This window comes from Haliotis rufescens, unplaced genomic scaffold (assembly GCF_023055435.1).
Source record: "Haliotis rufescens isolate VD_foot unplaced genomic scaffold, xgHalRufe1.0.p SCAF_9, whole genome shotgun sequence".
In the NCBI taxonomy this organism is placed as follows: domain Eukaryota; kingdom Metazoa; phylum Mollusca; class Gastropoda; order Lepetellida; family Haliotidae; genus Haliotis; species Haliotis rufescens.
In genome coordinates this window covers 1798227-1811728 of record NW_025964383.1, presented here as the reverse complement: position 1 = coordinate 1811728, position 13502 = coordinate 1798227, and the positions used below count along the sequence as shown (strand labels likewise).

The 13502-nt window shown below is 44.3% G+C and overlaps 1 protein-coding gene across 14 annotated transcripts in view; it reads left to right on the top strand.

Moving 5' to 3' along the window:
• LOC124110383 (serine/threonine-protein phosphatase 2A regulatory subunit B'' subunit beta-like) overlaps positions 1 to 13502 on the top strand; it is a 119600-nt gene that overhangs the window by 73174 nt on the left and 32924 nt on the right. For all 14 annotated transcript variants that reach the window (XR_007219684.1, XR_007219687.1, XR_007219686.1 and 11 more), the window contains one exon: positions 4 to 327. Coding sequence is in view for 6 of the 14 variants with exons in the window: in XM_048391229.1 (XP_048247186.1) it covers positions 4 to 327 (324 nt within the window). In the remaining 8 variants the exon portion in view is untranslated. The remainder of the gene's footprint in view (positions 1 to 3; positions 328 to 13502) is intronic.

Genomic DNA, 13502 nt, shown 5'->3' with positions numbered 1-13502 from the left:
CAGCCAGCTGTGTCCAATGCGAAAGAAGACAGCCTGCAGAGCATATTACGAGATGAACATCCACGCGAGAAAGACACAGAGTCGAACAGCCGTCCAGTCATTGTGCCCCACTCGACAGAGGACAAGGAGAATAAGCCCAAGAGGCGTGACTTGCCAACACCAAGGACTAGTGTTCACAGTAGTGCCAATATTCCCAAATTTTACTTCCCAATGGGACGACCACCCAAAATTGACACCACAGACTCTGTGTTACAGAATGTCGCTCAGGAATTCTCTAACTTGGAAGGTGGAAAAGCTTACAAGCAACAAATGGGCCTTATAGCAAAGGTGGGAAAAGTCATCATTGTGGCATAAGTTTGGTTACTGAACATGTCACTGTTTGACACCATTTTCTTGTTAGTTTAAATTTTAAGATTTTATTGTTGTGTTGACATAATGAAGGAGGAATAGTGTTTCTGTTTCCTTGGAGACTCATGGTAAGTCCAGTTCCAGCCAATGACTTGCTGACTTGGCAGGCCGTTGTACCCCGTCTGAGAGGAATGTGTGTGAATGTTGTGTTACACCACAGCCAGCCGTACTCCAGCTATGTCATGGTGTCCTGTAAGTCTGGACACAATACCAGGTGGTCAGGGTAGGAATAAGGAGGATAAAAGATTGGCCATGTGCCACATACAAACATAGGAACTGGGGACAACTGTGTTCCTGGTTCCCCAGTGGCCTGCAGCTTAACCCTCTGGATGCCGAGTTTTTTTCTGACGCACATTTTTCTAAGATCAGACAAGTGAAGGTTGTGCGAGAATTGCGCTCATGCGGCACTGGATCTTCTTCTGGCTATAAAATTACGCAGTGGTGGAGAATATTAAATTTCCTATTTGATGGTGTAAATTAAACTGCAAATATTAAACCGGTATTAAAAAAAGGCACTTCTAAATGTTGTCCAAGAATTTATTCTGCGTTGAAAAACAGTATATTTCTCCGCTTTTTATCCTACACCGATAAAAGTACTGTGAGACGATTTTTTAATTTAGAAGCTTTACGGAAACTGTGAGCGAACAAAATACAACCTAATATCTGAACGACATAACCACATATCAAATGGAGTTATATGCATATTTATAACGACATACATTCAATGCCAAAAATAGCATGCCGTAAGTGGCAAAAAATGATTTTTCTCTACGACGTCAAAAGGCGACAGAGAGGTTATGCACGTACAAAGAAAAGGGGGCATAATTCCACTATGCTTAACATCAGTTTATTGTAACTCAGGTCACTTGGTGAGAATTAGCTGTGGGTAAGGACAATATATTTTTGTGGTGTTTTATTCACGAGGAACCAAACTATTCCAACACAAATATCGATATTGAAACTGTATACGTTTAGTTATAAACGAAACCCGTAAGAAATGATTAAATCGTACTTCATAGGTAATAGAGAAATGGATGGCCCAATCTAACCTATAACTTAGTCCTTAGAATCCAAAATTCTCCTGAATGTGTAAGTGTAATTTGACTAAGGTTGCATCATTATTATGGAGGGCTAGCCTTATCCTCAAATGTAATGAAATACAAAAAAAATAACACCATTCTGTTTGATGTCATGGCTGGTTTTATGTCTTTGATAACGTTGGAGAAAGATGACACTGGTATTTTGATTAATATATATCTCCCCTAATTTTCGTTCATTGTGTGGAAAATTTCGATGTGTAAAACGAAATTTGACACTATTTCTACACAACATAAAATGACTGCTTTCACCAAGTAAATAATGTCTTGAACATATAATCAATTAGATAGTTTATCGTGTATCTTAATTGGACAAGACACCTGTTTGGCATCAATTTAATAATGAAATACCCAAAAGAATATTTCAAAACAACCAAAATTATATTCAATATTGGACATATATTTGTTCATTATTATGTTATTATTTCTCTTCATCTCGTCTCAGAATTACACAATAAAAGATGTGAAGAAAGCTCTATTGGTAAAGAATTATCAGTATAATCGTATAAGGTTGAACCAACGGGGTACATGGCATGGGTTTTATTTTCATACATTTTATAATTCCTGGAGAAATAAAGTAAACAGTTTAATATCATGTGATCACAATATTGAAAAAAGAATGAACCCATTGATTATATAATGCAAAACGAGAGGAATAATTCGTAAATTGTTTGTGACTAACGCGCACCTTGCAAATCGTTAGATATCACAGTTCTGTGTTGCCTACGACATAAAAAACAATTCAAGACCAAGACAATTCTTTCAGAAATGGGTGCATATATTTTAACGAAAAATATTATCCATTTTGTTAAAGTAATATATTCTGTTTTAGTTGTAAAATATAATGAAACGGCTATTCATGGACATTGGTTATATGAACTTGAATGAATAATGACTATTGAATATTGACTATAACACATCCCAAGAAATACGTACATGCTGCAGTTACATTTACACTTCATCTTGTAACACTTGTCCAAAGGAAAGAAATATCGTATTTGACACTATAAACCTATCAATTCTTATGTAAACAATGTTCAAGCAAACAGGAGATTATCCAAGGTCCGTTCATACGTGTTGTGGCCTAAATTTACGTATGATATCATTTTGAACATTGACAAATATCCAAAGTGAAATTAATTGTGTGAAAAAATTTATAAAAGACAGGTAAAATGTACATCGTAAGTAAAACTGTAAACAGCTTGGCACAGTGATCTCATTCAAGGACCTTCACCTTAAAGGAATTACCAAATAATTTACAACAATGTTGACGTATGACATCACTACCGGTGACCGACTTTTACAAAATGGCATTTTGGGTCACGTCAGACCGACCTTTCGCAAACTCTGACCGACCAAAGGAATTACTGATAAGAAGTCGACATTAACCAGTCAGAAGGCAGCTTTCTTGTGCTTTATGGCACTAATTTCAAATTGGCACTTCGAAAGATATTTTGACAAATTCTCGCTTAAAAATTTGAAACCTGAACAAAAGAACAGTATTGATTGGCTAATATATATGGTCTAGATTGTATAGATTCAGTCGTTACGCCTGTAACTATCGTTCGGATACCCCGTTTTATAGTTTTCGAGGCTGTATGATTAGAAATCGAATTCTGACTGTCACTTTCATGATCTGGTAAGCGACGCTGTGATTGGTTGGATGAAAGGTCGTTCTGACGTAACCCCTAATGGGATGTCCTCAGATCTTTGTTTAGCGGAAGCAAGAACTAAGATCTTATTTTAATGAGATCAGAGGTCATTTTCAGTACTTTTGCTTGGCCCAAAATGCCAGTGGATGATATCACAGAAAAGGGAATTTCCCACTTTATTCAAAACTGAAGTATATCTGTGTGGGTGATGTATTTTGAATTTTATTTGACTTCAAAGTGAGGGTTGTAGAGGAGGGACATATATGTCCCTGTGGCATCCAGGGGGTTAAGACAACTGGATATTTGTGGCACAAGACTCAAGGGCTAGTAATCACTCATAATAATCAAGTCTTAGGACACACTAGCCATGAAAACCTTTTGACATAATGATTTTTAACATAAATATTTTCAAATGAATGGTCAGGTGGGATCGTGGGATTGCACCACAAAATGATTTTCAGATGCAATCATGCTAGTTGCAATTTGGGCATAGGTACAAGTCTTAGAGCCTCTTATCTTGCAGCAATTACAGTGGGTTTTTTCATTCACCTACAAACAGTTTCTAATAGACCTGAATGACAAGTAGGGAATGATAATAATTGTCGGACATAATATTTATAGCTTTATTATTAATTGAACACTATGACAGTCGATAAGTTCTAATTATAAAAACAATAATCCCAGGTAGCTATGCCATTAATTTCTGTCCAGTAATATAACCAAACAACACAATGTTACTTTCCCGTTTTTGTTGATTGAAAACTGGACTTAGGAGAAATAAGAGATTTAGATTGTTGTACATATTCACATTCAATGGTTGTTGGTTTGTTGTTTAACGTCGCACTCAGCAATATTTTAGCTATATGATGGCGGTCTGTAAATAATCGAGTCTGGACCAGACAGTCCAGTGATTAATATCATGAGCATCGATCCATGCAATTGGGATCGATGACATGCATCAACCAAGTCAGCGAGCCTGACCACCCGATCCCGTTAGTCGCCTTTTACGACAAGCATAGTTCACATTCAATGCTTAGAGCTTAACTCGTTCTGAATTCTGTTCCTATTATGTTGTCTCTGATTGTAGAAACGTGAATGTTGAATCAAGATTTTCATGCAACATACCCTGCTGTTTACTTCTAGCACCATGCTGTGAGTGTTGTGTATGATGGATCCCAAAGACCCTTTACATTTACTTTGTTGTGTCACTCAATTATAAATACACTAGCCAGCCGGGCTACCTTTCCATCTCTTTTACTAGTCCTTACAAAGATGTACTAGCCTTGGGCTGACGGGATAGCATAGTTTTCGGACCCTGGTGGGCTGTAGTCCACTGTGTAGTCCAGTGCTGTAGTCCAGTGCTGTAGTCCAGTGCTGTATGATGTATTCATGTCATTATGTGGATAGAAATAACCCAATTGATTATGAATGTGTGAGGTTGCCTGCTGCTGTGTTGTGTGATGGTACAGATGGTCAGGTTCTCCCAGGATGTCGGTGATGCTGTAACCAGCTATAAGTAGCAATATATATCTCATAGAACACCACATTACAGCCATCATAATCGTTGATCATTCCATCTCAAATTCTGTGAATACCGAATGGCATATTTGAAATACTGCTGTGAATATACCTCTCAGCAGCAAACTTACTGTGTTCTGTACTCAACTGTGACATGTTCTGTACAAACAAGTCATAATTCATGTCTTACACATATGGTACTGATTTTGTTAGGAGGCTTTTAAATGTGTATGTCACTTGCTACAAAGAAAGTGGTGATATCAATGCTTGGCAGTATTCATGTATTGTATACATGTATGACAATACAGAGAAGCGGTATGAATGATGTGGGCTATGGGGTGCTCTGATTCACACAGCTTTCTAATGTTGGAGCAATGACTTGCTTGGCAATTAATTCAGTGAGAGTGTTGAGGTTCTAAGCCACTTGTGCTGATTAGAAGCCATTTGAAGATGGTAGTTCTCAAGCAATTTGCATGGTAGAGTATTGGCATTTCATGTTAATTACAGATTGTAATGCTTGAGTACTTCCATAGAGCTGACCTGACTTTTTACACACATAGGTTTCAAATGGTAATGAGTTTCAGTGTGTTGGCGGCCTCAGCGTTACTAAGTGTCATTGATGGGGGCAGTTTCTAAGGTTGTGGCAGTGCTTTAAATCAGTTGGTTTCAGTAAAGGACAGAGGAGTGACAATCTTACATGATGATAATAAAAGGTGTTAATGTCCAAGTCTGAATGAATAAGAGAATATTTGGTGGTATAAAGTAACAAGTTTGTGAGGGTTACACAGCACTTAGTGCAAGTTTCCTGAGAAACTGGCAGTTCTTTGATCAAAACCAGGAAGTAACTGAGAAACAGAGACATGTTTATTTTGCTGTGGAAGGCCAATACTAATTGTGCTCACCTCTAAAAGAGACATGAAGATGTTTGATGTACGATATCATACATCAGAAGTCATGTAATATTATTTCCATGCACGCACGCATGCACGCACACATGCACGCAGACATGTGGTCCTGCACGCACTCACGCAGACATGTGGTCCTGCACGCACTCACCCAGACATGTGGTCCTGCACGCATGCACGCACGCAGACATGTGGTCCTGCACGCACGCACGCAGACATGTGGTCCTGCACGCACGCACGCAGACATGTGGTCCTGCACGCACTCACGCAGACATGTGGTCCTGCACGCACTCACGCAGACATGTGGTCCTGCACGCACGCACGCAGACATGTGGTCCTGCACGCACGCACGCAGACATGTGGTCCTGCACGCACTCACGCAGACATGTGGTCCTGCACGCACTCACGCAGACATGTGGTCCTGCACGCACTCACGCAGACATGTGGTCCTGCACGCACTCACGCAGACATGTGGTCCTGCACGCACTCACGCAGACATGTGGTCCTGCACGCACTCACGCAGACATGTGGTCCTGCACGCACGCACGCAGACATGTGGTCCTGCACGCACTCACGCAGACATGTGGTCCTGCACGCACTCACGCAGACATGTGGTCCTGCACGCACTCACGCAGACATGTGGTCCTGCACGCACTCACGCAGACATGTGGTCCTGCACGCACTCACGCAGACATGTGGTCCTGCACGCACGCACGCAGACATGTGGTCCTGCACGCACGCACGCAGACATGTGGTCCTGCACGCACTCACGCAGACATGTGGTCCTGCACGCACTCACGCAGACATGTGGTCCTGCACGCACTCACGCAGACATGTGGTCCTGCACGCACTCACGCAGACATGTGGTCCTGCACGCACTCACGCAGACATGTGGTCCTGCACGCACTCACGCAGACATGTGGTCCTGCACGCACGCACGCAGACATGTGGTCCTGCACGCACTCACGCAGACATGTGGTCCTGCACGCACTCACGCAGACATGTGGTCCTGCACGCACTCACGCAGACATGTGGTCCTGCACGCACTCACGCAGACATGTGGTCCTGCACGCACTCACGCAGACATGTGGTCCTGCACGCACTCACGCAGACATGTGGTCCTGCACGCACGCACGCAGACATGTGGTCCTGCACGCACTCACGCAGACATGTGGTCCTGCACGCACGCACGCAGACATGTGGTCCTGCACGCACTCACGCAGACATGTGGTCCTGCACGCACTCACGCAGACATGTGGTCCTGCACGCACTCACGCAGACATGTGGTCCTGCACGCACTCACGCAGACATGTGGTCCTGCACGCACTCACGCAGACATGTGGTCCTGCACGCACGCACGCAGACATGTGGTCCTGCACGCACTCACGCAGACATGTGGTCCTGCACGCACTCACGCAGACATGTGGTCCTGCACGCACTCACGCAGACATGTGGTCCTGCACGCACTCACGCAGACATGTGGTCCTGCACGCACTCACGCAGACATGTGGTCCTGCACGCACTCACGCAGACATGTGGTCCTGCACGCACGCACGCAGACATGTGGTCCTGCACGCACTCACGCAGACATGTGGTCCTGCACGCACGCACGCAGACATGTGGTCCTGCACGCACTCACGCAGACATGTGGTCCTGCACGCACGCACGCAGACATGTGGTCCTGCACGCACTCACGCAGACATGTGGTCCTGCACATACTTACAGTGTTTGTATGAAGGTCTGACCAGTAAATATTGCCAAGCTCCATTTCTGAATTGCACCTGGGGGTTGGGGTGTGGGTGTGTGTGTGTGTGTGTGTGTGTGTGTGTGGAGAGGAGATATGTCATCTCCTGATGACTCTTTGGTTGCTAGTGCTGTCAAGCACTGCTTTCACAGGCCACAGTATAGCTGACTGCAGCAGGACACAACATTCACTTTACTTGTGTGTTTTATTTATTTGAGGTAAGAGTAAGGGCAGACAGTTCGGTTACGAAAATATAGCAATTAGGTGATATGGTATCCTGTGACATTGTGTAAGTGAAGTTGTGATTACAAGTAGACCAGACCTGTATTGTTGGTAGGTCTGTAGTCTCGTCCTAACTGCCTGTACCCAGACATGGGTATCAAGTTACCAGGCAATAAACAGTGTGTAACTTCCAACAGAAAACAGGAAACCCAAATTGTAGCCCCTTCTCTCCAACCCCCAGCCTAGTTAGTTAACATGTAGCCCCTTCTCTCCAACCCCCAGCCTTGTTAGTTAACATGTAGCCCCTTCTCCCCACCCCCAGCCTAGTGAGTTAACATGTAGCCCCTTCTCTCCAACCCCCAGCCTAGTTAGTTAACATGTAGCCCCCTCTCTCCAACCCCCAGCCTAGTGAGTTAACATGTAGCCCCTTCTCTCTAACCCCCAGCCTAGTGAGTTAACATGTAGACCCTTCTCTCCAACCCCCAGCCTTGTTAGTTAACATGTAGACCCTTCTCTCCAACCCCCAGCCTAGTGAGTTAACATGTAGACCCTTCTCTCCAACCCCCAGCCTTGTTAGTTAACATGTAGCCCCTTCTCCCCAACCCCCAGCCTAGTGAGTTAACATGTAGCCCCTTCTCTCCAACCCCAAGCATAGTTAGTTAACATGTAGCCCCTTCTCTCTAACCCCCAGCATAGTTAGTTAACATGTAGCCCCTTCTCCCCAACCCCCAGCCTAGTGAGTTAACATGTAGCCCCTTCTCTCCAACCCCAAGCATAGTTAGTTAACATGTAGCCCCTTCTCTCTAACCCCCAGCATAGTTAGTTAACATGTAGCTCCTTCTCTCCAACCCCAAGCATAGTTAGTTAACATGTAGCCCCTTCTCTCTAACCCCCAGCATAGTTAGTTAACATGTAGCTCCTTCTCTCCAACCCCCCTGGCTCTTGGTGTTAGATGTAGGTGTATTCGGGAGACTGGCTGGCTCTTGGTGTTGGATGTAGGTGTATTCAGGAGACTGGCTGGCTCTTGGTGTTAGATGTAGGTGTATTCAGGAGACTGTCTGGCTCTTGGTGTTAGATGTAGGTGTATTCAGGAGACTGGCTGGCTCTTGGTGTTAGATGTAGGTGTATTCAAGAGACTGGCTGGCTCATGGTGTTAGATGTAGGTGTATTCAAGAGACTGGCTGGCTCATGGTGTTAGATGTAGGTGTATTCAAGAGACTGGCTGGCTCTTGGTGTTAGATGTAGGTGTATACAGGAGACTGTCTGGCTCTTGGTGTTAGATGTAGGTGTATTCAGGAGACTGTCTGGCTCTTGGTGTTAGATGTAGGTGTATTCAGGAGACTGGCTGGCTCATGGTGTTAGATGTAGGTGTATTCAAGAGACTGTCTGGCTCTTGGTGTTAGATGTAGGTGTATTCAAGAGGCTGTCTGGCTCTTGGTGTTAGATGTAGGTGTATTCAGGAGACTGGCTGGCTCATGGTGTTAGATGTAGGTATATTCAAGAGACTGGCTGGCTCATGGTGTTAGATGTAGGTTTATTCAGGAGACTGTCTGGCTCTTGGTGTTAGATGTAGGTGTATTCAAGAGACTGTCTGGCTCTTAGTGTTAGATGTAGGTGTATTCAAGAGACTGGCTGGCTCTTGGTGTTAGATGTAGGTGTATTCAGGAGACTGTCTGGCTCTTGGTGTTAGATGTAGGTGTATTCAGGAGACTGTCTGGCTCTTAGTGTTAGATGTAGGTGTATTCAAGAGACTGGCTGGCTCTTGGTGTTAGATGTAGGTGTATTCAGGAGACTGTCTGGCTCTTAGTGTTAGATGTAGGTGTATTCAGGAGACTGGCTGGCTCTTGGTATTAGATGTAGGTGTATTCAGGAGACTGTCTGGCTCTTAGTGTTAGATGTAGGTGTATTCGGGAGACTGTCTGGCGCTTGGCGTTAAATGTAGGTGTATTCAGGAGACTGTCTGGCTCTTGATGTTAGATGTAGGTGTATTCAGGAGACTGTCTTGCTCTTAATGTTAGATGTAGGTGTATTCAAGAGACTGTCTGGCTCTTGGTGTTAGATGTAGGTGTATTCAGGAGACTGTCTGGCGCTTGGCGTTAAATGTAGGTGTATTCAGGAGACTGTCTGGCTCTTGATGTTAGATGTAGGTGTATTCAGGAGACTGTCTTGCTCTTAATGTTAGATGTAGGTGTATTCAAGAGACTGGCTGGCTCTTGGTGTTAGATGTAGGTGTATTCAGGAGACTGTCTGGCTCTTAGTGTTAGATGTAGGTGTATTCAGGAGACTGTCTGGCGCTTGGCGTTAAATGTAGGTGTATTCAAGAGACTGTCTGGCTCTTGGTGTTAGATGTAGGTGTATTCAAGAGGCTGTCTGGCTCTTGGTGTTAGATGTAGGTGTATTCAGGAGACTGTCTGGCTCTTGGTGTTAGATGTAGGTGTATTCAGGAGACTGGCTGGCTCATGGTGTTAGATGTAGGTGTATTCAGGAGACTGTCTGGCTCTTGGTGTTAGATGTAGGTGTATTCAAGAGGCTGTCTGGCTCTTGGTGTTAGATGTAGGAGTATTCAAGAGACTGGCTGGCTCATGGTGTTAGATGTAGGTGTATTCAGAAGACTGTCTGGCTCTTGGTGTTAGATGTAGGTGTATTGAAGAGACTGGCTGGCTCTTGGTGTTAGATGTAGGTGTATTCAGGAGACTGGCTGGCTCTTGGTGTTAGATGTAGGTGTATTCAGGAGACTGTCTGGCTCATGGTGTTAGATGTAGGTGTATTCAGGAGACTGTCTGGCTCTTAGTGTTAGATGTAGGTGTATTCAGGAGACTGTCTGGCTCTTGGTGTTAGATGTAGGTGTATTCAGGAGACTGTCTGGCTCTTAGTGTTAGATGTAGGTGTATTCAAGAGACTGGCTGGCTCATGGTGTTAGATGTAGGTGTATTCAGGAGACTGTCTGGCTCTTAGTGTTAGGTGTAGGTGTATTCAGGAGACTGTCTGGCTCTTAGTGTTAGATGTAGGTGTATTCAGAAGACTGTCTGGCTCTTGGTGTTAGATGTAGGTGTATTCAGGAGACTGTCTGACTCATGGTGTTAGATGTAGGTGTATTCAGAAGACTGTCTGGCTCTTGGTGTTAGATGTAGGTGTATTGAAGAGACTGGCTGGCTCTTGGTGTTAGATGTAGGTGTATTCAGGAGACTGTCTGGCTCTTGATGTTAGATGTAGGTGTATTCAGGAGACTGTCTGACTCATGGTGTTAGATGTAGGTGTATTCAGAAGACTGTCTGGCTCTTGGTGTTAGATGTAGGTGTATTGAAGAGACTGGCTGGCTCTTGGTGTTAGATGTAGGTGTATTCAGGAGACTGGCTGGCTCTTGGTGTTAGATGTAGGTGTATTCAGGAGACTGTCTGGCTCATGGTGTTAGATGTAGGTGTATTCAGGAGACTGTCTGGCTCTTAGTGTTAGATGTAGGTGTATTCAGGAGACTGTCTGGCTCTTGGTGTTAGATGTAGGTGTATTCAGGAGACTGTCTGGCTCTTAGTGTTAGATGTAGGTGTATTCAAGAGACTGGCTGGCTCATGGTGTTAGATGTAGGTGTATTCAGGAGACTGTCTGGCTCTTAGTGTTAGGTGTAGGTGTATTCAGGAGACTGTCTGGCTCTTAGTGTTAGATGTAGGTGTATTCAGGAGACTGTCTGGCGCTTGGTGTTAAATGTAGGTGTATTCAGGAGACTGTCTGGCTCTTGGTGTTAGATGTAGGTGTATTCAGGAGACTGTCTGGCTCTTGGTGTTAGATGTAGGTGTATTCAGGAGACTGGCTGGCTCTTGGTGTTAGATGTAGGTGTATTCAGGAGACTGTCTGGCTCTTGGTGTTAGATGTAGGTGTATTCAAGAGACTGTCTGGCTCTTGGTGTTAGATGTAGGTGTATTCAGGAGACTGGCTGGCTCATGGTGTTAGATGTAGGTGTATTCAAGAGACTGTCTGGCTCATGGTGTTAGATGTAGGTGTATTCAAGAGACTGTCTGGCTCTTGGTGTTAGATGTAGGTGTATTCAGGAGACTGGCTGGCTCATGGTGTTAGATGTAGGTGTATTCAGAAGACTGTCTGGCTCTTAGTGTTAGATGTAGGTGTATTGAAGAGACTGGCTGGCTCTTGGTGTTAGATGTAGGTGTATTCAGGAGACTGTCTGGCTCTTAGTGTTAGATGTAGGTGTATTCAGGAGACTGGCTGGCTCATGGTGTTAAATGTAGGTGTATTCAGGAGACTGTCTGGCTCATGGTGTTGGATGTAGGTGTATTCAAGAGACTGGCTGGCTCTTGATGTTAGATGTAGGTGTATTCAGGAGACTGTCTGGCTCATGGTGTTAGATGTAGGTGTATTCAGGAGACTGTCTGGCTCTTGGTGTTAGATGTAGGTGTATTCAGGAGACTGTCTGGCTCTTGGTGTTAGATGTAGGTGTATTCAGGAGACTGTCTGGCTCTTGGTGTTAGATGTAGGTGTATTCAGGAGACTGTCTGGCTCTTGGTGTTAGATGTAGGTGTATTCGGGAGACTGGCTGGCTCTTGGTGTTAGATGTAGGTGTATTCAGGAGACTGTCTGACTCATGGTGTTAGATGTAGGTGTATTCAAGAGACTGTCTGGCTCTTGGTGTTAGATGTAGGTGTATTCAGGAGACTGTCTGGCTCTTGGTGTTAGATGTAGGTGTATTCAGGAGGCTGTCTGGCTCTTGGTGTTAGATGTAGGAGTATTCAGGAGACTGTCTGACTCATGGTGTTAGATGTAGGTGTATTCAAGAGACTGGCTGGCTCATGGTGTTAGATGTAGGTGTATTCAAGAGACTGTCTGGCTCTTAGTGTTAGATGTAGGTGTATTGAAGAGACTGGCTGGCTCTTGGTGTTAGATGTAGGTGTATTCAAGAGACTGTCTGGCTCTTAGTGTTAGATGTAGGTGTATTGAAGAGACTGGCTGGCTCTTGGTGTTAGATGTAGGTGTATTCAGGAGACTGTCTGGCTCTTGGTGTTAGATGTAGGTGTATTCAAGAGACTGTCTGGCTCTTAGTGTTAGATGTAGGTGTATTGAAGAGACTGGCTGGCTCTTGGTGTTAGATGTAGGTGTATTCAGGAGACTGTCTGACTCATGGTGTTAGATGTAGGTGTATTCAAGAGACTGTCTGGCTCATGGTGTTAGATGTAGGTGTATTCAGGAGACTGTCTGACTCATGGTGTTAGATGTAGGTGTATTCAGGAGACTGGCTGGCTCATGGTGTTAGATGTAGGTGTATTCAGGAGACTGTCTGGCTCTTGGTGTTAGATGTAGGTGTATTCAGGAGACTGTCTGGCTCTTAGTGTCAGATGTAGGTGTATTCAGGAGACTGTCTGGCTCTTGGTGTTAGATGTAGGTGTATTCAGGAGGCTGTCTGGCTCTTGGTGTTAGATGTAGGAGTATTCAGGAGACTGGCTGGCTCATGGTGTTAGATGTAGGGTTCAGGGAAGTGAATGCTTTAGACAGTCTAGCTCGTTGTGTTGATGTATTGCATGAGTGTTTTGGAGCATGGAGCTGCTTTCAGGACTAAACTTATACATACATTTTCAGGATAGATTCTCACATACACAGCAGTGTTTGCCCCTTGAGTAGATAGATTCTCACATGTACAGCAGTGTTATCCCCTGTAGGGGATAGATTCTCACATGTACAGCAGTGTTATCCCCTATAGGGATTAGATTCTCACATGTACAGCAGTTTTTGCCCCTATAGGGGATAGATTCCCATATACACATCAGTGTGCCCCTGTAGAGTATAGATTCTCACATGTACAGCAGTGTTATCTCTTGTAGGGGATAGATTCTCACATGCACAGCAGTGTTTGCCCCTATAGGGGATAGATTCTCACATGTACAGCAGTGTTAGCCCTGTAGGGGATAGAATCCCACATGCACAGCAGTTATTGCCCCTATAGGGGATAGATTCC